Here is a 21,024-nt window from a genome sequence, read left to right as displayed (position 1 = left end):
TTGGCTTGGTTTGACGTGGGCAGCTATGAAAAAGAAAAAAAAAAAAAAGGAGACCTTCAATCAATGTTTTCGGGCTCCCTTATGAAAGATTTTATTGCTTAAACCCCAACTCCAATGGTGGCAAGGGGGTTGATTTAATTTAACGTTCAAATATGCTTGGGAAGCTATCCATCACAAGGGTGATCATGTTTAGTGCCACAATATCACCTGGTTAAAGGCTTCAAATCTTCATTTTTGAGAGGGATGATCAACGCCGCAAGTATCGATCAAATAGATATGCAATTTAAGAAAGGGCTATTATCGTATCAGCCCTCTAATGGGCTAGTTTTTCCCCTTTTCTTTGTTAATTCTTTGTTTAAGAAGTGTTTTTTTACTATATTTTACCATATAGAGTAGTTGTTTTCTTTCTTCATCCTTTCCTCTCAATGAACATCTAATGAACACACATTTAACCGCCCTCTTGCCCAACTTCCTTTAGACGGTTCAGGCAAGTGAACATAATAGACACAATGAAATAGATGCAAGTGAGTGCCCAACTTCCATGACAAGAAAGGGTGATCCATCTATTTATTTGACCCTAGTTCACAAGAAAGAGTCCTGGGGATAGACGAATTAGGGACTAGACTTCCAAATGGTCATGGAAAATAGGTTATTCCCGATCAGCTCTCATTGAAGTCAAGAAAAAAGATTTGAGTGATCCATCCCAATCATATAGCCGAACTCATACACCTTAGTCTTTTATTCATCTCATCCCCCATCTCTTTCAACTGAAAGAGGGGAAGAGACACTAGAACCAGAAGTAAGCTTTGACTCTCCACCTCTTGAACTCCCATTAGCATCACCAATGGATCGGTAAACCATATCTAGCTATCGAAAGTTTATAGTTTGTCTTTCGTTGCCACTATGCAAAAATTGGCATTATCTTCAATTTTGTATTCTTTATTTGTTAATGAATCGGTTGATGCTTTATCATCCATTTGATGTGAAGAAGGGCTCTAAAAGGCAACTAGTCTTGGCTAGAGGGATTACTTGCTAACCAATGTTGTATCTGGTTCAATGTTTTGTAGATTGCTAAGAAGTAGCCTGCCTTACTCAAGCCAACTAGGATCAGAAGGTTAAGATAAGGCTAGGCTTTCTCTCATGGGCGCGTCAAACGGCTCTTTGAGACAAATCCGCTAATTCTATAAGAGTGTAGTCCAACCAACTTCTCAAGGAAAAGAACTTTTTTCCCATTTCCATTTACAAAAGCACTAGATCCCTACTCCTTTACTTTAATCAACAGGGTCGTTTTCCCTGCTAACCCTTCTAAGGGCTACAGTAAGCACGTCCAGTGTAGTTCCAATGTAGCACCAACTCATTCTCTTCCTTGATTTACTCATTCCTCCAACAGCAAGTATTGCATTGCTAGCAACGGCTATGAAAGCAACTTATTTTCTAATAACTCATACTAAAGCACTACCACCACTTACCGAATCATAGATAATATTAATTCAAGCACTTTTCTCACATGAACCCATTGATGGATGGAACAGATTGGAGAGAAAAATCTTTATAATAAAGTACCAAATTAACATTCTTGTTGTAGGATAGCAACTACTAGACAAACAAAAAGATAGTGATGGTTCCTATTTGAGCAGATTCAAGACCTTAGAGGCCTTTGGTTCATACTCCTCGAAATCACACTAGCCAATAGTATGAATAAGTACCTCTTAACTACCCAAAGGCTATAAGGCTGCTAAAGTTCTTGATGAAGCGCCTATAGAAAGTAAATATAACCTACATAGTAACTAATTAGAACTCTTATTCCTTTCCTAAAACTATTAAATCTTCTAAAAAAAATCCCTTATTAGAATTAGAAACTTACTTTTTCTAATAAAGACGACTTAGATTCTAAGGACTCAAAATAGAAACTTTAGGATAAAAAGATTATTTTAGAAAATTGAGTTTAGAATTCTGTTTTTCCCCCTTTTTTGAGGAGAATTCCAAACCTTTCCAAATTCTAAAACATTCCCCTTTTTTTCCTTTCCTTCTTTTTCTTGAATACACCTTGAAGTGTGACTCATCCCCATCACAGAAAGAAGGAAAAAAAAAAAAACAGCAGACCAGTGACACCCAACCCTCTTTACTCTCTTGGTCTCCTTTTATTAATAAAAGCTAGTTTCCTATCTCAAAAGCGAAGAAGAAAATAAAGGGGAGGGAATCATTCTAATAAGTCATTTAAGCATATCAAAGAAGCAATCCAGGGAGCTTTGTATGGTGACACTAACTACAACCCGGTAGGAAGAAGGCAGGAGAGGGAGGCAAATTCTTCTTGCATTCAGTTATCAAGAGCATGTTCAGAGTCCATTTCAGATAGGACCACACAGCAACAAAGAGAGGGAAGGGGGGAAAAACAAACACCCTCTCCACCCCCCACTCAAAAAAAACATTTAAAAAAAAAAAACAAAAACCAAAGGAAAGGAAAGGAGAAAAAAACACATCTTTCTCATAACGTATTCTCTTTATTGTAAGTATTGGAGAGCATGATCTATATCGTAGGCCCAAATCCTAATAGCTTAAGCTTTTAAGTTTGGGCCCATGATGGATATCATACTCTCAAACAGTAAGCAAGTGAGATTCATTAGTGAAATCCACTTTTGAAATTATTTGTGGCAGGTGATAGTCCTTTGCAGATACCCTTCCCTCACCTTCTAACCTTTCTAACCACAAAGGTGCTCCTGTTACTGAGCCTTATATAAAGATATTCACAAAAAGAAAAGTAGATATTTCAACATAGAACCATTCAGAAAAGAAACATTACATCTGCGTAAGCTACCATTAGGAAAAAAGAGACATTTTATCTACATAAGCTACCTTATTGCATGTTAAAGTATCTAGGATACGTAACAATAACATCTCATCACTCAAGATATAATCCAAACATGATTGAACAACACTCCAAGATCAAAAATTTTCCTTCCATAACTTTCAAATATTGGAATGGAACTTTTAATTCTAAAATCATCATAAACCTAGAACTAAAACACCAACTAAAGTTTGATAAGAAAAGCTCAAAGTATAGCTCATACCCTCAGTTTTTTGTTGGGAGCAAGTACTTGTGGAGGAACTAGGGAGGAAAGTTCACACAATGGTCTTGTAAGAGCTGAATAAGTTGGGTGTTCAATAGCCCTGCCAAAGTGCAAATAAAACTTCTGATGGTCCTTGAAAATAAATAAAGAAATGGCATGTTGTCTTATGTCATGATTTTCATCAACCAAGCCTCATCCAACTGTTCTAAAATCAGATGAGAATTCCTGTTTAAACGAGTTGCCCTAATCACAGCAATAAAGAATACACACTAATGGAAATTTTTAACAACATTGCCAGGAAGAGAAAATGCATACCAAATGTGGGAATCTTTGACACAAGTTAAGATATCAAGGTTTGGAGCTCGAGGGTGGCACCAAGACGCCACACTATGGCAAGCCAGCTTTGGAACAGGTTTGATTCGCCGCAACTCCTAATAAGAGAAACACAGAAGAAAATCATGCTGAAACTCCAACACTAGTTTCCAATTAGATGATGTGCTTTTTCATAAGCTAAATCAAGAAGTTTCAGAACATTAATACACCACCTTAAAAGAGATCGTATCCCAAATAGCTAAGGTCTTATCTGCACCAATTGTAATAAGTTGTGGTGCACCTCCAATCACTCTAGAAAGCTCAACAGCCACAACACCGCCATCATGAGCCTTGCAGTATTATCACAAAATTAATAATGGTTTCTAACAATATTACAAGTTCAAGAAAACCAAATTGTTGCATTTATACATCAGAAAAGGATTTAAAATGTTCTTGCATGTGTGGAAAAGAAAATTTGTGTAAAAGAATAGAGAGGACTCTGTAAGTATAAATCTCCAATTTACAAAGAGAGAGAGTTATTAGTTACAAGTTATGTTGAAAGAGGAAAAAGAAGGAAAAATTAGAGAAATAAGGAAATACTTTTAGGCTCAGCTTGGGTACAAGTTCTCGCGAATCTTGACCATGGTCTGCACTCCAAAGTATGAGTAAACCATCACTAGCACCCGAAATTAAAAGTGCCTAAATTCAGATACAAACATAAGAACACATATGTTAAGAAGTTACATGCCAACATGAATTAAAAAATACAGAAACATGTATGTTTGTATACTAATTATTATCCAAGTAAAATTTATTTCATTGGCTAAAGGACAATGGAAAACATCTAAGCAGCATTAGGTAAGTTGTTTATTTAATAGGCTAAACATCTTGAGCTAAGATAACCATGCTTAACACAAACAGAAACCAAGATAAGTATCTATTTGCAATGCACTGTCCACTTGTTTATTTAATAGCATAGCAATAAGCTCTAAGTTCTTAAATATATGAACTGTCCACTTGCATATTGAGGTCACTAAAAAAACACCAAAATAAGTATCCATTTGCAATGCAGCAAACCCGCGGGTTCCAATCCCTTAAGAAGTTTCAAACTTTTCTTCCTAATGACCATAAGATACAAAAAAAGACTTCCCACTTGACACACCATCTAGAGTTTCCAAGTTCACCTGTCGAAATATCAACAGGCTTACTGTTGAGGTAAAATGTGTTACTAATAGTTTGGATTAAGAGCAGTTTACAGGATATGTGTTCAGAAACTTAGGGATTTATCTGGGTAGAGCTTTCAAGTTTTCTTTTAATCTTGAGTCACCATGATTTTTCAGGCAAAACCTCAATTTATCCACTTCCCATGAAAGATCAGAGTAGAACAATTAGGAGAATGAGCAGTTTAATGGTTTTATAAAATGTGTGATCTTGTGGACCCTATGAACTTGATCCAACTTGCAAGCAACGGCAGCCAGCTATTAGATAGATTTTTGTTATTTCCCTATTCAATCAAGAAATTTCCATTTGTTTAAGGGTCCTTATCCAGACCTGTGTTTGATCTGTACCCAAGAGAGCTACATGCTAGCCTGTTCATTCAGGGCCATGTTGTTTCCATGATAAATAAAAAGTGGCTCCTATATTCAGAATTGAAGCATTCTTTTCAGTTTTGGTCAAATAATGGTCTGGATTTTGGTTTGGAAGGGTTAAAAACATCAATTTGTGAGTTGTGAGAGACAAAATTTCAACCTAAGCAAGTTGCTTAAATACAAATTTCGAAATAAACATATAACAAAAGCCTAGTGATGCAAACTGGAAGATGTAAAATACAATGACATAAATTCCATTACAGGAAATAAAGAACTACCTCCCCAGAAGACGCCATGAAGGTCATCAAACAAGAAATGGACCCTTTATGACCTCCAGTGTACCTTCGAACAAGCTGCAAAGAAACAAGCAGTATCATATGATACAACTGAAAATGGTAGTTAACAATGATAGATCAATGAACTTCCAAACCTTCCATGTTATCATTGAAAGAACTCTTATTACACCATCTGATCCACCAAAAGCAACGAGTGGAGCATCACCACCTGCTGATCGGGAGAGGAACTCCATACTGCAACAGCAAATAAAAGTGCCAATGAATTCACAAACATACACATGTGAACAAGGAAAAAAACATATGACCAACTTTGATAATAGATAATTCATAGAAAAAAATATAAATAAATACATACATAAATAAAATGCTCCATCTTCTACTTGAGAACTATAATAATGGACCTAAGAGAAGGATGGCTTATGTTAGCCCCTTGATCCCCAATGTGCTGCAAAAGGCCCTCAAGTGGAACCTTGCACTTGCGTACATGGCCTAAGGCATGAGTGTAGCATACCAAAGTTAAGACAAGGTGGCTTTGAGCGTGATTGATACAAGGCCAAAGGTGTGCAACATGGCAGCACTTGGTTCATGACTTAGCATGTTGACACATCCATGAGGCCATGGATGTGAAACAATACGGCCTCACATCCACAATATGGCTCAAGCATGAGACAATAGGCACGCAGCAACGTGGCTTCACACCCACACATGAGTAGCAATATGGCATGAAATGAGCAGCAACATAACACAGCCAAGGTAAGCTAAGGCTAGCAATGGCTTGATTTGATAAAAGGAGGTTGAGGTGGTAAGACCCAAAAATAATTTACAGAATGTTAGAAATTTTCATTATATCTCCTCAAGCATCCCTAATGATATTTCCTTCTGCTAGAGCCAAAATAGCTTAAAATGTTCTTTAAAGAGGAAATGGTGTTCAGAGGACCATGTGGGGGCATTGCCTAGGATGACTTACTATGGCCTCAAGACACATCCAATGGCACCCCTACATAATGGGCATGCCTTGGTTGGTTTGGTACAAGGGCACAATGTCTTGTGCAATGGAAATGAATGTCTAAGCATGGCGCAGCATGACATGGGGCTACAGAAAAAGTGGATGATAGACGCATGCAACATTAACCCTCAAAGCATGCAAAGTGTGACGAGCATTTCCTAGGGCTGCACTATGGGTGTGAACCATAGGCAGCAACCTAGATGAACCATGGGACCAATGCCACGGGGAGACTCAAAGTCATGAGGGTTGGCATGAATTCACAACCACCAAGACATGGGCATAGACATGTTGGTGATCAGAGTTGGGCTAAGCCAATGCAAGGACGTGAGCTAAAGTGAGGCAATGCATTAGATGAGGCAGGGTATGGATTGCAGCAAGACATGACCAGAGGTTGAGGTATTGCAAGGCATTTGAGCCAATATAAGATGTTGGACATGCACTGGTACGCAACAGTGCATCAGCAGATGGCATTTAACATATAAATGATAAATGGCATTTGTCAGTGACATAAACAGCCATTAAAATATCAGCTTTAATTATGACTTACCAGAGAAGTGACTTATTGTCAAGTTCTTGCTTTGGTACATCACGTCCACGCATTGTAACCAAATCCAAAAATATAGCCTTATTCTCACAGCAGATAACAAGAAAATGCCTCCCTTTTGTTGATGGAGCAGGGGAACTAAAAGCTGAAGTAACATGATTAACAGCTGAGGGAGCTTCAGCAGCTGCAGATCGGTTGCGCCAAAGTTGCCAAAAGCGTACATCATCATCATAAAAGTCCACCTGCTTAACGCTTCAAGGAAACATATGCCCCATAGTCAGTCCAGGTTTCACCTTAGGAAACCAGAGAAGTAGAAAAGAATATGAAAAGGCAGGTATACATATCAATTACCTCCCTCCTCGCATGGCCTCTGTAGGTTTCCCTTTAGGCTCTGCCAACAAAATGCAGACAACATGAATAGGAAGGAAACTTCTTAATTGTATTCCTATCAGCAATATAGAAAAAACTTGGTAGTAGAATAAAAAAACAATGTATGTGCTCTTTAGCATAGCACATAACAATATACGGAAAACTCTTAGCATCAAGAATACAGCATACAGTTCATAAAAACTCGATTTGATCTATGTTTCCACAGGATTGCTTAGGTACTTAAGTTGATGCTAGTTTCTTGAGTCTTACATTATTTATAAAGTATAAGGCTTTATAAGGTCCTTTTTATAGTAGTTCAAACTAAAGTGCAATTCAAACTGTGGCAAATAATCATCCATCCCCCAACTCTCAACTAAACTAATTGAAATTCCAGTGTTAATCCACAATTGCTAGCACATTTTGAGAAAATGACTAAGACTATTATTAGGCGAACATGAATCACTATTTTGGTGATCACAAGCCAATTAGAAAATGAAAACCCATGTAAGTTAGGCAATTACAACTAGTTACATGGTAGATATTTGAGGAAAACCAAATTGGGCATCAGTGTGTAATTGCAACAGAAGCATATCACTGAAAAATATCAAATTCTCTTCCAGTTGCCAGACAACAATAACTGCAGTGCTCATCACTTTTTGCTTAGCCATTCCCGATAATGTAAAAATAAATAAAATATAAAATACATTGGTAAAAAGTAATTCAAATTTGAGAAGTATTTCTACCTGATTCCCCCTCAGCAAGCTTCTCCAACTTGGCACCAACTAAACGCCTCTCGTCAATGCCACCAGCTTTTAGTTCATAAATTACCTGCAATACAGAAGGAAAAAGTGAAATGATATATTAGATTAGCAATAAGAACATAGACTGGTAAATAAAACCAAATAAAGACAATAAATAAAAGGAAAGAAAACCTGGCGATGTTCCCAATTCCAAACAGAAACATGATCGGATGCATCTGCTGTAACGAGCCATGGGTGAGTCGGATGAAGCTGAATCTTAACAATTTTATCATTTGTCGGACGAAAAGTTCTTAAACGCAGCATCTCTTTCCTGTTTCCTAAAGATGTTTATAACAAGATATGGATCATAAGAAAGTAGCATAATGGATTCTATCAACTAAAAAAGAAGAGAGAGAGCACTTGATAAATGATTTCTAGAAAAACCAAATCAATTTAGACTCCCATTTCATATTGCATGGACTAAAATCCCGGAAAAAAAGTCTTGGGGCTTAGTTACTTGGTTAGGTTTCCATGACAAAATGAGTTTTGATTGACTTCCCAAGAAGCCATTGCTTCCTTTCTAACCAGAATAATTTGAAATCCAACAGGTTGTTCGGACATGGAGTTGGATCAGGATTTGGACTTGCAATTCAATGTTTCCCAAACAAGTAAATGGAAGGATTTCCACATTATGTCGAGAAAGAATTGCCAGGAGTTTTTAGGACAAGTGGAGGACTAGAATCTGCAGAAGAAAATGGAGGACATCTTACCACTAGTCGGTGATGGGTCGACGGCGATCCCCCGCCTCGCAGAGCTGTTGCCTCTGCTGGTTTAGATCTCGACTTTGTGCTTCTCTGGGTAAGTTTTAATTTTCAATGTTTTTTTTTCCCCGGGTCTATTTCGAGAGACACTTCAATATTTTTAATGTTTTTTTTTTCCAGGGTTAGAAATAAGCCCGCTCGCAGCCCGATAGTAAAAACTTGGGCTGGCCCAGGCTCAGCCCATCATCACCGACTGATGCTAAATTTAGGGTGTACCGTTCGCTTTAGGGTTTTCCTGCCTGCAGGATAAGAGGGCCGATTGCCATCCACACAAAAGCATTCGATCATTCAGTCTCCAAACGCTGCATTTAGATTCATCTCTCAGTTCAAGGTACTACAGCAATCTCTATTCCAAATTCAATCAAATTATATCCAGGTTAGGTATAATCATTTGGGTGCTGAGAAAATAATGAGAAAATGAAAGAAAATTTGAATCATATAATTTTCACCATCTAGGCTCAAGAATACAGGAAATTCTACTTTACTTAAAACTCGTATGTCTCTTTGGCTTACTGTAACGACCCAGTTGAGTCCCACGTTGCCAAATTGAAGTTTAGTAGTTGGGCTTATAAGCACTTGGGCACCCTCCCGTTGATAGCCGGTTTTTAACTCTACCCAATGGCTACGTAACAATTGGTTTTAGGGCAGGCACTGCGAAGGCAAGGGGCCTCATATCTACACGTTGGGTAGATTCAACCTTCAAAACCGACTATCGGTAAAAAATTTGGCAGCAAAATGTGATTTTCTTTTATTTTTCTTCATTTCCTTGGTAACCAAACAGAGGGTCGGATTTCATTTTGAGTGCTTTATATAACTTGGAAATGCTATTGCTGGAATTTTTTAAATATATGGTTTCTCTTTGAACAGCGTGGTACTATTGCAAGTTTGGATTAGAGCTAAGACTGAAATTTCTGTTAGATTGACCATCTTTTCCATTTGGGAATGTTTTCTTGTATAAAAATGATTTTAATTTAGATTCTGAGAAAATGTGAAAAAATAATTAAATATTTGAATTTTAAAATTTTCTACCACTAAGAATTTGTGAATACAGAAAAATGCCATTTTACATAAAACTCAAACTGACTGTTTGGGTGGTTTTTATTTTTATTATTTATCTATTGAAAACTTAATTAATTAATTAACTAACTAATTAAATTTATTGGAAGCAAAATATACAACATAGGAATGAAAATGTTGTTTCCTTTTATTGCTCTATTGGGTTTCTCTTTGAATGTTTTTAACTTGTCAATGCTATTGCTATTGCTGGAAATTTTGACCATTGCTATTACTGGTAGTTTTGAATTCTAGGATTTCATTTTGCAGAACAGCACACGCTAGAATTTTAGGAACATTACCTTGCATAATTATATATTGATAAGTTTAAAGGTGAATTTCATAAATATCAAGCAAGGATGCTACACACCTACGTATGCAAGACGTATACAAAAATCATGTGAGAATATATGAAAAGGTGTATTTTGTTTCAAATTTTGATTAGACCTGGTGGACTTGGTTAAAATATCTTAAAAAATCATGTGTTGGAGTTGTTTTTTTGCCCTCTTTAACAACTGAATTTTAATTATACTTTTCCTTTTAAAACTTAGTTTCGTTGTTTTTATAATTTTTGGAAATGGTAATTTATAAACTCCTCTCTCAATCTTTGAAGCTCTAGACTCCAATGTGAGAATATCTTTATGTTGTCATGAGTTTGCCTTTAATTTTAATGGTTTTGAAAATTGTTTTACAAGGTTGTTGGAGGTTCACAAGGTAAATTTTTTCCTTGATGAAAAAATTGATTAATCTTTTGACAGACATAAGATTATGGTTTTGTGTTTTAGTCTCTGAGTTAGTTTTTAATGATGTTGCTTCTTGTTGTAACCAAATAAACATTAATTCTAACAAGTATACATTGGATTGTGGTGTTCTGTCTTCTATGCGTCTTCCATCTGAATCAAGTTATAGAATGCAGTCCCTTTTTGCTTGTGATTGCTCTTTGAAGCTGTTAAACATAGGGATAATACATTGAAGGGTGTGACTTCATAATGAGTACAGTGTTCAGGTGAGATGGAGATGAGGATGAGAACCCTAATTTCAGAAGAGACTACTGTCACACCACCAACATTTTGGCACATGTTTTTCGCAATATGAGGAGCTTAGAAGCCCTCTAAGCCAACCCTTTTCAAGCCTCACGAGATTAGATAGGGAACAAGCAACACAGAACACAAGAGTACAAGGAAAAACCCCCAACTTATATTCTCTCTCACTAGTAAGTACGGGAAAACGGTCTAAGCCCTTTGAACAAGATTTACAGAGTAATGGGTGGAATGACATTGTGCCAACGATTCCTCTTCTGTACTTCACCATTTTCACACCAACGTTTGCAGGTTGTTGCAAATCCTACTCTAATTTCCTGGAATTACCCTTGTAAATTCCAAAAGTTCACTAATCAGCCACTCTTGTGTAAGAGGTCTCACACTGCAATCTCATCATCTTCATCCATGGAATCCCCACCTGAAGGCTATAGAAGAAATGTTGGTGTTTGTCTAATCAATCCTTCTAAGAAGGTTTATCTCTTGCTAATGCTCTTTGTACATGTATGTATATGTATGTGAAATTTATTGCTTATTTGGTTTGATTTTGCAGATATTTGCTGCTTCAAGGCTTGATATACCTGATGCATGGCAAATGCCGCAGGTGATTTGGAGTAATTTTAGTTGATGTGACTTGGGTTTCTTTGGTATTTTAATTCTCAACTAGGTTTTGTCTTGGTTATGGAACTCTTTGTGTTTGGTTATTGGGAAAATAGAGGAAAAAGAAAGAAAAGGAATGAAGTTAAGAATGTTTGATTTTTCATTTTGGATATGAGGGAAAAATTTGAAGCCTCCACTTAACTGCTAGTTTGTTGATAGGTAAACAAAGCAAATATATTTAAAGTGCACAAAAAAGGTGTACAAAGTACACATAGAGTATACAATTAGCAATTAAAAACAAGCAAAGAGAAAGAGAGACAACAAACCAACGCCCAAAACGAGAGACTTCACCCTAGAGTCTAAAACCACAAAGAAACCATAATTAACAAACTCTCGGGTGAGACTAACCTAAAACACCCCACTATTGCGACAATCACACTTCCTTACCCAAAAACCACAGCCTATAAAGTCACTTTCAAACCAATTCCCACCTACTCTTCCAACTTCTCTCTCTTTTGTTTGAATTGTAGTATTTATTTATTTATTTATTTGATGAGAAACAATGGTATAGTATATTGAGGTAAGTAAAATAAGTACAAAGAAGAATAAGAGATCCTCCTAAAAGTACACAAAAAAAAAAAAGTAAGAACCTCTAAGTTTAAGAATCCAAGTATATTGAATTGCTTTATTTGACCAAGCATTCCAAATTATGAAGCTCCCTAACCAAGCAGGATGTGGAGGAGGGCCTTTTCTTCCTAGCTGAAACTCTACACCCCTTTTTGTATTCCATCTTTCTTAGTAGGGATGCAATTTCCTTCTCATGCCTGTCCACTAGCAATCCCAAAAAATTGCTAAGAGAAAATTTCTAAAAGGATAGATCAGAGAGACTATTTGCTTCCATGGGGCCCTTACTAGGGCTCTCAAAATCTAAAGCCCCCCTCCTCATTGCACACTTCTAAGTTCGCAGTCTTGGTACCCTTGGATTGATTCTTTAGGGCTTTCACAACCAAGCCCTCGCCAAAAATCATACGCAAAGACTTGTAAACATCACCCTTGCCTTATTTTTTTTTTGATAGATAAGCGCTGAATATATTAAAAAGAGGCCGAAAAGCCACAAAGTATACAAGGAGTATACAAACCAGCTAAGCCTCACAACCAAAAAGAAAAGCAAAAAACCCCACCAACCCTTAGCTGGAGGCTAACCGCTCCAAGAAGCCTAAAAGGGATAGCGAATTCTCTCCACTATACAATCTAGCCCAACACCATAAATTACAAACAAAAAAAATTTTTTAGTTTCTGAATTGCTATCACTCCCCCCCCCCCCCCCCCCCCCCCCCCCCCTCTTAAATGCTCGCCTATTTCTTTCCTTCCAAAGCGTCCAAAAAATGTACAACGGGATAGACTTCCATATCTTTTTCCTTTTTTTCCCTACAAAAGGGCCCCTCCAGCTCAATAAGACCTCCTTTACAGTTTCTAGAAAGACCCACTAAACACCAAACAAAGCAAAGACCATATCCCACAGGACTTTTGCCACTATACAGTGTATGAGAATGTGATTTATAGTTTCCTCTTCACAACCACACAAGAAACAACAATTCGGGAGTTGCCACCCGCTTTTCTAGAGCCTATCTAACGTAAGCACCTTCCCCCAAGTGGCCTCCCAAGCAAAAAACACTATTTTAGTTGGAACTTTATCTACCCAAATGCTACTTTTCGGAAAGCCGGTGACAACGGTATTGACCACCAAATTGTATGCTTCCTTGACTTTAAACTGCCCATTTCTTCCTCCCTTCCAATAGACTGAATCTTCCTCTAAAGTAGGTTTATAGCTCCTCAAAACATGAAGCAAGTTACCTACCATATCCAATTCCCAATCATTGAAATCCCTCATAAACCTTAAATCCCAACCTCCTTGACCGACATTCTGATCCCACATTTCTTCTACCGTGGCGTTTCTATGAGCAGCCATGCCATAAAGGTGAGGGAATCTTTGGGACAACACTATACAACCGCACCAAAGACCAGTACAGAATCTGATTTTGGTGCCATTTCCAACAGTAAACACCATATTTTCCTAGCACCAATCATTTTCCTTTAAAATCTCCTTCCATACCCCTACTCCAAACGTCTCATTAACCTTTTTGGTCCTCCATCCAAAACCCTCTTGCCCATATTTCGCCAAGAGCACTTGCTTCCACAGGTTTTCCTTTTCACAAGCAAATCTCCATATCCATTTACCCAACAAAGCTTTGTTCAATAGGACTAACTTCCTTAAGCCAAGGCCTCCCTTCTCCTTCTCCGCACAAACTACCTCCCAATTAACTAAGTGAACTTTCCTCTCCAAATTTCCTCCTCCCCAAAGGAAATCCCTTTGCAATTTTTCTAACCTCCATGCAACTGACTTGGGTATACGGAAAAGGGAAATTTGATACAAAGGCATACTAGCCATCGTGCTCTTTATGAGAATGAGTCTCCCACCTTTGGAAATATATTGGCATTTCCAAAGCGCAAGTCTTCTCCTCACCCTCTCTTCCACCCTATCCCACACGGAAGCATCACCCTTGCCTTATTTTAAGAGATCCACATCCTACTCTCTCCATGGAACCAAGCTTTCAATCCTCCCTAAAGAAAAACCCTTGTCATTGGACAAGGAAGAAGCCAAAGAAGAAGACCCATTCCCGCTCAAACAAATTGGAGTCGAAAATTTACATCTCCTTTCGCTAAAAATCTTATCACTTCCTTCACAAGGGCTTCATCAATAAGCAAAAGACAAAGAGTGGGCGACGAAAAAGTCGGGGTTGAGAACAATCCCAACCTTCCACCTTCATCAGAACCACCATCTCCAACATGGATATCCAAGGGGCCCTCTCTCCCTTTAAAAAGCCCTTCATGTTCGAAGCTTCTTGGCCCAAACATACCCGACCCACATCAAGCAACCCATTCTCTAAAAACACATCCATTGGGCCTCCACAAGACTAGGCCTCCACATTGTTGCTACCCAAGGGAAAATGGGCTCCAATCATAGTGCTAAGACCCAAACTTGTCATTCCACTAAGAGTGCTAGCAATAGAGACTGTAGTGCACCAAATGTCCAAAGACAAAATTTACAAGCAAGAATTACACTTTATCCAAACACCTAACTAATTTGTGTTTTTTCAAAATGAAAATATCATTTAGTAGGTTGAAACAAGTTATGCCTTCCATACCCCTACTCCAAACATCTTATTAACCTTTTTGGTCCTCCATCCAAAACCCTCTTGCCCATATTTCGCCAAGAGCACTTGCTTCCACAGGTTTTCCTTTTCACAAGCAAATCTCCATATCCATTTACCCAACAAAGCTTTGTTCAACAGGACTAACTTCCTTAAGCCAAGGCCTCCCTTCTCCTTCTCCGCACAAACTACCTCCCAATTAACTAAGTGAACTTTCCTCTCCAAATTTCCTCCTTCCCAAAGGAAATCCCTTTGCAATTTTTCTAACCTCCGTGCAACTGACTTGGGCATACGGAAAAGGGAAATTTGATACAAAGGCATACTAGCCATCGTGCTCTCTATGAGAATGAGTCTCCCACCTTTGGAAATATATTGGCATTTCCAAAGCGCAAGTCTTCTCCTCACCCTCTCTTCCACCCTATCCCACACGGAAGCATCACCCTTGCCTTATTTTAAGAGATCCACATCCTACTCTCTCCATGGAACCAAGCTTTCAGTCCTCCCTGAAGAAAAATCCTTGTCATTGGACAAGGAAGAAGCCAAAGAAGAAGACCCATTCCCGCTCAAACAAATTGGAGTCGAAAATTTACATCTCCTTTCGCTAAAAATATTATCACTTCCTTCACAAGGGCTTCATCAATAAGCAAAAGACAAAGAGTGGGCGACGAAAAAGTCGGGGTTGAGAACAATCCCAACCTTCCACCTTCATCAGAACCACCATCTCCAACATGGATATCCAAGGGGCCCTCTCTCCCTTTAAAAAGCCCTTCATGTTCGAAGCTTCTTGGCCCAAACATACCCGACCCACATCAAGCAACCCATTCTCTAAAAACACATCCATTGGGCCTCCACAAGACTAGGCCTCCACATTGTTGCTACCCAAGGGAAAATGGGCTCCAATCATAGTGCTAAGACCCAAACTTGTCATTCCACTATCAACCCCTGCAAGAGGAGCCTTAAGGCTCACCCTGTCCAAACAGTACCCACCAAAACCTAAAGAACTCCCCCTATCATTAGTGCCCCCTAACCCCTCTACCATCTCTTTTTCAAAAGTTACAGCCTCCTCCATACCTATCGCCCTTCCCAGGCAATTAGAAGACAACACACGCTAAATCACTTTTTGCATCAATAGGCCCTACCTCCTCATGCCCTCACTAGGTTGTGCATGAGCCTTACCCTCAACTCTAACCTTCAAGCCATTGGACACGCCCTTTGGCTCCACAAAAGAGAGCCAAGGTGGGACTTCCCACCATAACTGAATAGCACAAACAACACCATCCTCCACCACCTACATTGACCCCAACATTACACTCCCATTTGAATACACCAACACCCCAACCCACTGCAAGTGACGAAGACGAGCAATTTCCTCATCTATTGCAACAAAGCCACCATAACCATCTATAATCTTCCTAAAAATCTCTTAGCAGCAAAAGTGTAGAGGGAGACCAACCACTCTCACCCATACTTCTTTAGTGTGCACTTCTTTCCGGAAACATCCTACCTCGGGAGACTACCAATGCATTTGTTGCACCTTATCCTTAAAGCTTATTAAGCCCGTTACCCTCTCAGCATTAGAGCTCTCCTTAGAGTCAAATAAGACCAAGGCTCTCCCTAAGAAGGAAGTTTTGACTGCCCCCCTCAAAGGCTAGTTAACAGCCACCCAACTATTCAGCAAGCCTAACTCTAGACTTGGCTCAAAACCATCACCCCAACTCCCAACCAAACATCACTTCAAATGTTCCTTTCTACATTGCACCTCCTTAGACCTAGCCTAGATCCAGACTGCTTCACCCACCCAACCATGAGCTTTCCTAACAACATCGGCATATGATCCTTTCATTACCTCCTTTGGCATGCCCCCTAATTCCACTCACCTTGAGTCGTCTGTACCTGGAGAGAACCCCACTTCAAAGGAGGGAACCACACCTAGTTGGCAAAGTTTCTCAACCAAAATAGACCATCCCCTCGGGTAGCCCTCTTTATTCAAGAAAACAAAAAGAAAATCTCTTAGCTTCCACAAAACTAATCACACAGAGAATAAACCTTCCTGCATTGTTTGCTTGTTACTCCAAACTAAACTTTCAACCATTTTCCACCCAAGCTTTGTTGCACCGCCTCCCAACTTCATCCCTGCAACAAGTTTCCACTCCTCTCAACAAACAACACAAACTTAGCTCCCCAAACTTAATCCACGAAGAAAAACCTTCGCTTTTCTCAAGGATTTTTCCTAAAAGCTTCTCTCCAACCTCCTCTATTGAGGTTTCAAAGAACTTGGATTCCATAGCAAACCCGCTTCCCCCTCTTCTCATTTTTTAAGCTTTTGGGTGAAATTTGTAGCTTGAAGAGAACTGACTCCATACAATTTTTTTTCTATAATTGATGCCCACACTTTTGTTATGTTTATTTTCTAAATGGGGAGAAGGGAAAAAATTGAAAAGTACCTCCTTGTGTTTTCTTTTGTATCATTGACAATCAATCAACGCGATGTAGGTGTTCTAATGTGAACTTGTGGGATTATAGTGAGAACTTGTACTGAATTACTTGGGATATGATGCTTTGGATGACAATAATGGTTTCTATGATATGTTATGACTGGCAAGTTTAAATTTTGGATTTGTGTTTTGACATTAGTTTGTAAATATAGGGTCTGGAATTGGCCCCTCTTGGGATTGGAACCAATGTTTGGATCCTTAGACCTTAGTATTGATGTCACCATGAAATCTCTGATGATAAAATTAGTTAGTAAAAGGATAGAATGTTTAGTGAGAAAGATGCAATTTTCCAAAAATGACCCATTAATTCCTGTATATAATGCTCCAAGAAACAGGCAGGAGTTTCTTCATGCAAATCCTATCGACTGCTACCACCAATACATCATTTAGGGGAGTAGGCCTCATTTTTCATACTAGTTGGAGGACTCTAATGAACCCTTACTACAGGCTCTTGGTTGTATGTGCATGGACTAGTCCAGAATCTCGAGACTGTCCAGTACACTTTGAAACCATCTAGTATAGGTGGCTTATCAGAGGCCACCAGGAAAACTTCATGAAGGCTTTTTAAAAAATATTGGCATTACCAAATTATTTTACAACTCTGGACAGCTTGACATGAACTAAATGCAAGCTGAGTGCTCTCAGTCTTATGCCTATGCCTTGTAATTAACTCCTTTGTATTGTGATGGTCTGAGGACCTTTTTTATTAACATTATTTGCTTTTTTGGAATGAGAAAGAAATGGCTTATTTGTGATTATGAGACCCTTTCCTTCAATCTTCTCTTTTTTGCTAATTGATGCTAGTATTAGAAATTTGTTGTTATTAACAGCAGACGTGTTTAGAATTGAGTTCGCCTTCCTTCTTGTATCTTGTGCAAAAATACAAGGAGTAGTTTTCCCATGCATGGGTTGGGTGCCATTTTCAATCTGTGTTCTAAACAAGTTTTTAATCTGAGAATTTGGACCAACTTGATTGACACCAGATCTCAACCTTTGCTTGGTTTGTTTCAGTTTACCACTATCAGTTAGATCTATTGTTTAAAGAAATGAAACTCCAATTAAGATTTCTTTTTTTTTTTTCCTGATAATTTTGAAATATTTTTGCATGTTGTTTGTGTGATGCATATATTAAAGGGAGCAAAATTATGGTGATTTTTCCTTTTTCATGCTTAGGGAAGGGGTGGCATTTGTTGACAAAAGCATTGTGATTTTTGTCACTGAAAAAGTTAATGATAGACAGTATGCAGCTATGGTAATTATTTTAGAAGTGATAATATAAAGTTTGCTACCACCCACAGTTGTCTTCTGCTGTTCATCAAATCTTATACAACATGATATTCCCCTTGTTGAAAGATTATGTTTCTTTTGTATCAGTTTGAAAAGTATTTAATATGATTGTTGAACAGGGTGGTATTGATGAGGGTGAAGATCCGAGAAATGCTGCCATGAGGGAATTAAAGGAAGAGACAGGAGTTGCTTCAGCAGAGGTTCTTGCAGAGGTTTGGATGTGCAATTTCTAGTTTTGCACTATAATGAATTTGGGTAGATTTTTTTTTGGTCTTTTGTTAAATTTCTTTGTCACTCTATTTAATCTTAGAGCTAAAATGTCTTCACATCCTGTGTTTCCTACTCTATGTCAAGCTTTTTACCCTAACTAAGATTACCTAATTAGAAGTATGTTGCAATGAAATACCTCTTTCAGCAGAAAGCTTAGGCCAGATTATTTTCCTATTTTGCTTCCCTTGCCAAAATAAATTGTGGCTCTTGTTTCTTATGCAGGTACCCTACTGGGTGACATATGATTTCCCGCCACAAGTCAGAGAAAGACTTAAAAATCAATGGGGATCAGACTGGAAAGGTCAAGTACAGAAGTGGTGAGTGCATTAGATGTGTTATTTACTTTTGTAATTGGGTGTTTCTCTGAGAGGTGTAAAACTTAATATTTAATGACTTAAAAGCGGTTAAGTTATTAAATTATATTAAGTCATTGATTTGATTTACTAAAGTCATTTTTAACTTTTAAGTTTTAATATAAGTTATTTTACAAATTGTGATGCACTAATAATCATACACTTTTATAACACAAGTGCACAGTTCTTAAGATTTTAATCCAAGAGTCTATACAAGTGAAGGGTCTATTTCCACTTTGTTTGAATTGGGATAATATAGTCTCATGTTGCAATGCACTGGTGGTTCTCTACTTTTATTTATACACACCCACCAGCTCTAGTAGTGTAATGGAATCTGTTGTGTCTCCATAGGGAAGATATCAACAGCAGGGGAGGGGGAATCTGTGGGCTAGGCTAGGTTTGAATGGCAAATTTACTCCCACATATCTTCTCCAGTTGAATTGCTACTTAGAACTATCAATCACATCCCTACCCAACCTCATTTTTGAGTTGAACTTGCATATATGATCTCTGATTGAATTGATAATCGGAACTAATAATCATATCCCAGCCTGACTTCATTTTGGTTCTCACTTATGGTCGACCAACAGTGCTTTGTGTGCGTCTCTCTGATCTGCACTCATTCATGTCACTAAAATTTTCTTAATGGGAACTTATGCAGGTTTCTTCTTAAATTCACTGGAAAGGAAGAGGAAATCAATCTCTTGGGTGATGAGACTGCAAAAGCTGAGTTTGGCGAGTGGTCATGGATGTCACCGGATCAAGTAGTTGAGCTTGTGGGTAGAACTTAACACCATCATTCCATACTAGTATTAAAATTATCAATATTTTCATATTTTTCTTCCACTTTTTGTACAGGCTGTGGATTTCAAGAAGCCTGTTTACAGAGAAGTTTTGACAGTTTTTGCTCCCCACCTTCAAAAAGATTCTCCTGAGGATTGACCGCAGTGCTGTCTGAAAAGACTAAAGCTAATTGAATAAATCATAGAAATACATGGTTACTCGGTTTCTTGAGAACTTCATGGAATGATTAAAACAAATTTGCGGCAGCTGGCCATTCTTGAGATGGTAGATCTCTTTATATTCTCTTTTCTCTTTCCTTTGGCCTTTTTGGGTAATCTTTTTATTTTTTTATTTTTTTAGGAATAAGCAAAAAAATGTATAGCAAAGAGGCGCTAAAGAAGCAACTCACAGAGTTACAATATAGATAGCCTCACCCCCTTACAAAAGGACCCAACCCAACAATGAAAACACAAAAAACTCTGTCCCTTAACGCAAACACACTCATTCTATAAAATCTATTAAGATCGAAAGACCATCTTTTATCCACAATTTGGTTTTCGATCAAAGTAAATACACAAAAGAAACTTTTAGTTTTTAAATGGACAACACACCGTCCTCAAAAGCAATTGAATTCCTAGCCTTTCAAATAACCCAAAACAAGTATAACGGTCCCAGTTGCCACGCCACCTTCCACTTCTTGCCCACAAAAGAGTCCTTCCAACCTAAAAAGGTTTCCTTTACCGAAAAAGGAAAGGCCTTAGAAACTCCAAAAAAAAAAAAAGAGGAGCAATGTCCACACCTCCCTTGTTCTTTCACAATGAAGGAGGAGGTGGTCAATCAACTCCCCACACGTTTGGCACAAAAAGCACCTATTTGCTAAAGCTCAACCCCTCTTTTGTAAACGGTCCAAGGTTAGAACTCTTCCCCACGAAGCCTCTCACGCAAAGAAACTTATCTTGGGCTGCACACAAGAATTCCAAAATATCTTCGAAGGGAAAGAAGCAAGAGACACCGGTTGTAAAGCCCTATACAAAGATTTTACCGAAAAAACCCCATCCTTTGATTCCATCCATCTCACCCGATCCTCCCCATCCACCCTAACCATCTTCCCATCCAAGTAACAAAGTAATCTTCCAACTTCTCTATCTCCCAATCATTAAAAGACCTATTGAAACTAGGAGTCTAAACT

At 38.3% G+C, this 21,024-nt stretch overlaps 2 protein-coding genes across 5 annotated transcripts in view; one reads left to right on the top strand and one right to left on the bottom strand.

Moving 5' to 3' along the window:
• The window catches only part of LOC100248418 (uncharacterized), a 58,440-nt gene extending 49,572 nt beyond the window's left edge, over nucleotides 1–8,868 (bottom strand). The window contains 11 exon segments of the mRNA XM_002263708.4: nucleotides 3,069–3,168; nucleotides 3,384–3,499; nucleotides 3,614–3,730; nucleotides 3,981–4,079; nucleotides 5,248–5,322; nucleotides 5,400–5,499; nucleotides 6,819–7,067; nucleotides 7,167–7,206; nucleotides 7,928–8,012; nucleotides 8,117–8,262; nucleotides 8,695–8,868. Coding sequence (XP_002263744.2) covers nucleotides 3,069–3,168; nucleotides 3,384–3,499; nucleotides 3,614–3,730; nucleotides 3,981–4,079; nucleotides 5,248–5,322; nucleotides 5,400–5,499; nucleotides 6,819–7,067; nucleotides 7,167–7,206; nucleotides 7,928–8,012; nucleotides 8,117–8,248 — 1,113 coding nt within the window. The 5' untranslated portion in view covers nucleotides 8,249–8,262; nucleotides 8,695–8,868.
• Nucleotides 8,869–8,962: 94 nt separating this feature from the next.
• On the top strand, nucleotides 8,963–20,116 carry LOC100253524 (nudix hydrolase 26, chloroplastic). 4 transcript variants are annotated; one of them, XM_059738843.1, is made up of 8 exons: nucleotides 8,963–9,076; nucleotides 10,798–11,011; nucleotides 11,130–11,309; nucleotides 11,389–11,439; nucleotides 18,549–18,641; nucleotides 18,922–19,016; nucleotides 19,714–19,828; nucleotides 19,911–20,116. In XM_059738843.1, exons 3-8 carry the CDS (start codon nucleotides 11,244–11,246, stop codon nucleotides 19,992–19,994), a joined length of 504 nt encoding a protein of 167 aa, XP_059594826.1. In that variant the 5' UTR covers nucleotides 8,963–9,076; nucleotides 10,798–11,011; nucleotides 11,130–11,243; the 3' UTR covers nucleotides 19,995–20,116. The 4 variants fall into 4 exon arrangements, with proteins under 4 accessions (XP_059594826.1, XP_010653080.1, XP_002263671.1 ...); XM_010654778.3 differs by lacking the exon at nucleotides 10,798–11,011; XM_002263635.4 differs by having other exon boundaries at nucleotides 10,805–11,309.
• Nucleotides 20,117–21,024: the final 908 nt, after the last annotated feature.

This window comes from Vitis vinifera, chromosome 8, assembly GCF_030704535.1.
Source record: "Vitis vinifera cultivar Pinot Noir 40024 chromosome 8, ASM3070453v1".
Lineage (NCBI taxonomy): Eukaryota > Viridiplantae > Streptophyta > Magnoliopsida > Vitales > Vitaceae > Vitis > Vitis vinifera.
Note: the sequence above shows the minus strand (reverse complement) of the source record. Positions and strands in the feature narration are given on the sequence as shown.

What these genes read in the sequence shown, in the direction of transcription:
- LOC100253524 (XM_002263635.4), top strand. Translation starts at nt 11,061, where the DNA reads ATGGGTGGAATGACATTGTGCCAACGATTCCTCTTCTGTACTTCACCA. An exon ending in TAATCAATCCTTCTAAGAAG is followed by an intron (nt 11,310 to 11,388) that starts GTTTATCTCTTG and finishes TTGATTTTGCAG; the next exon opens with ATATTTGCTGCTTCAAGGCT. An exon ending in AAAGGTCAAGTACAGAAGTG is followed by an intron (nt 19,017 to 19,713) that starts GTGAGTGCATTA and finishes GAACTTATGCAG; the next exon opens with GTTTCTTCTTAAATTCACTG.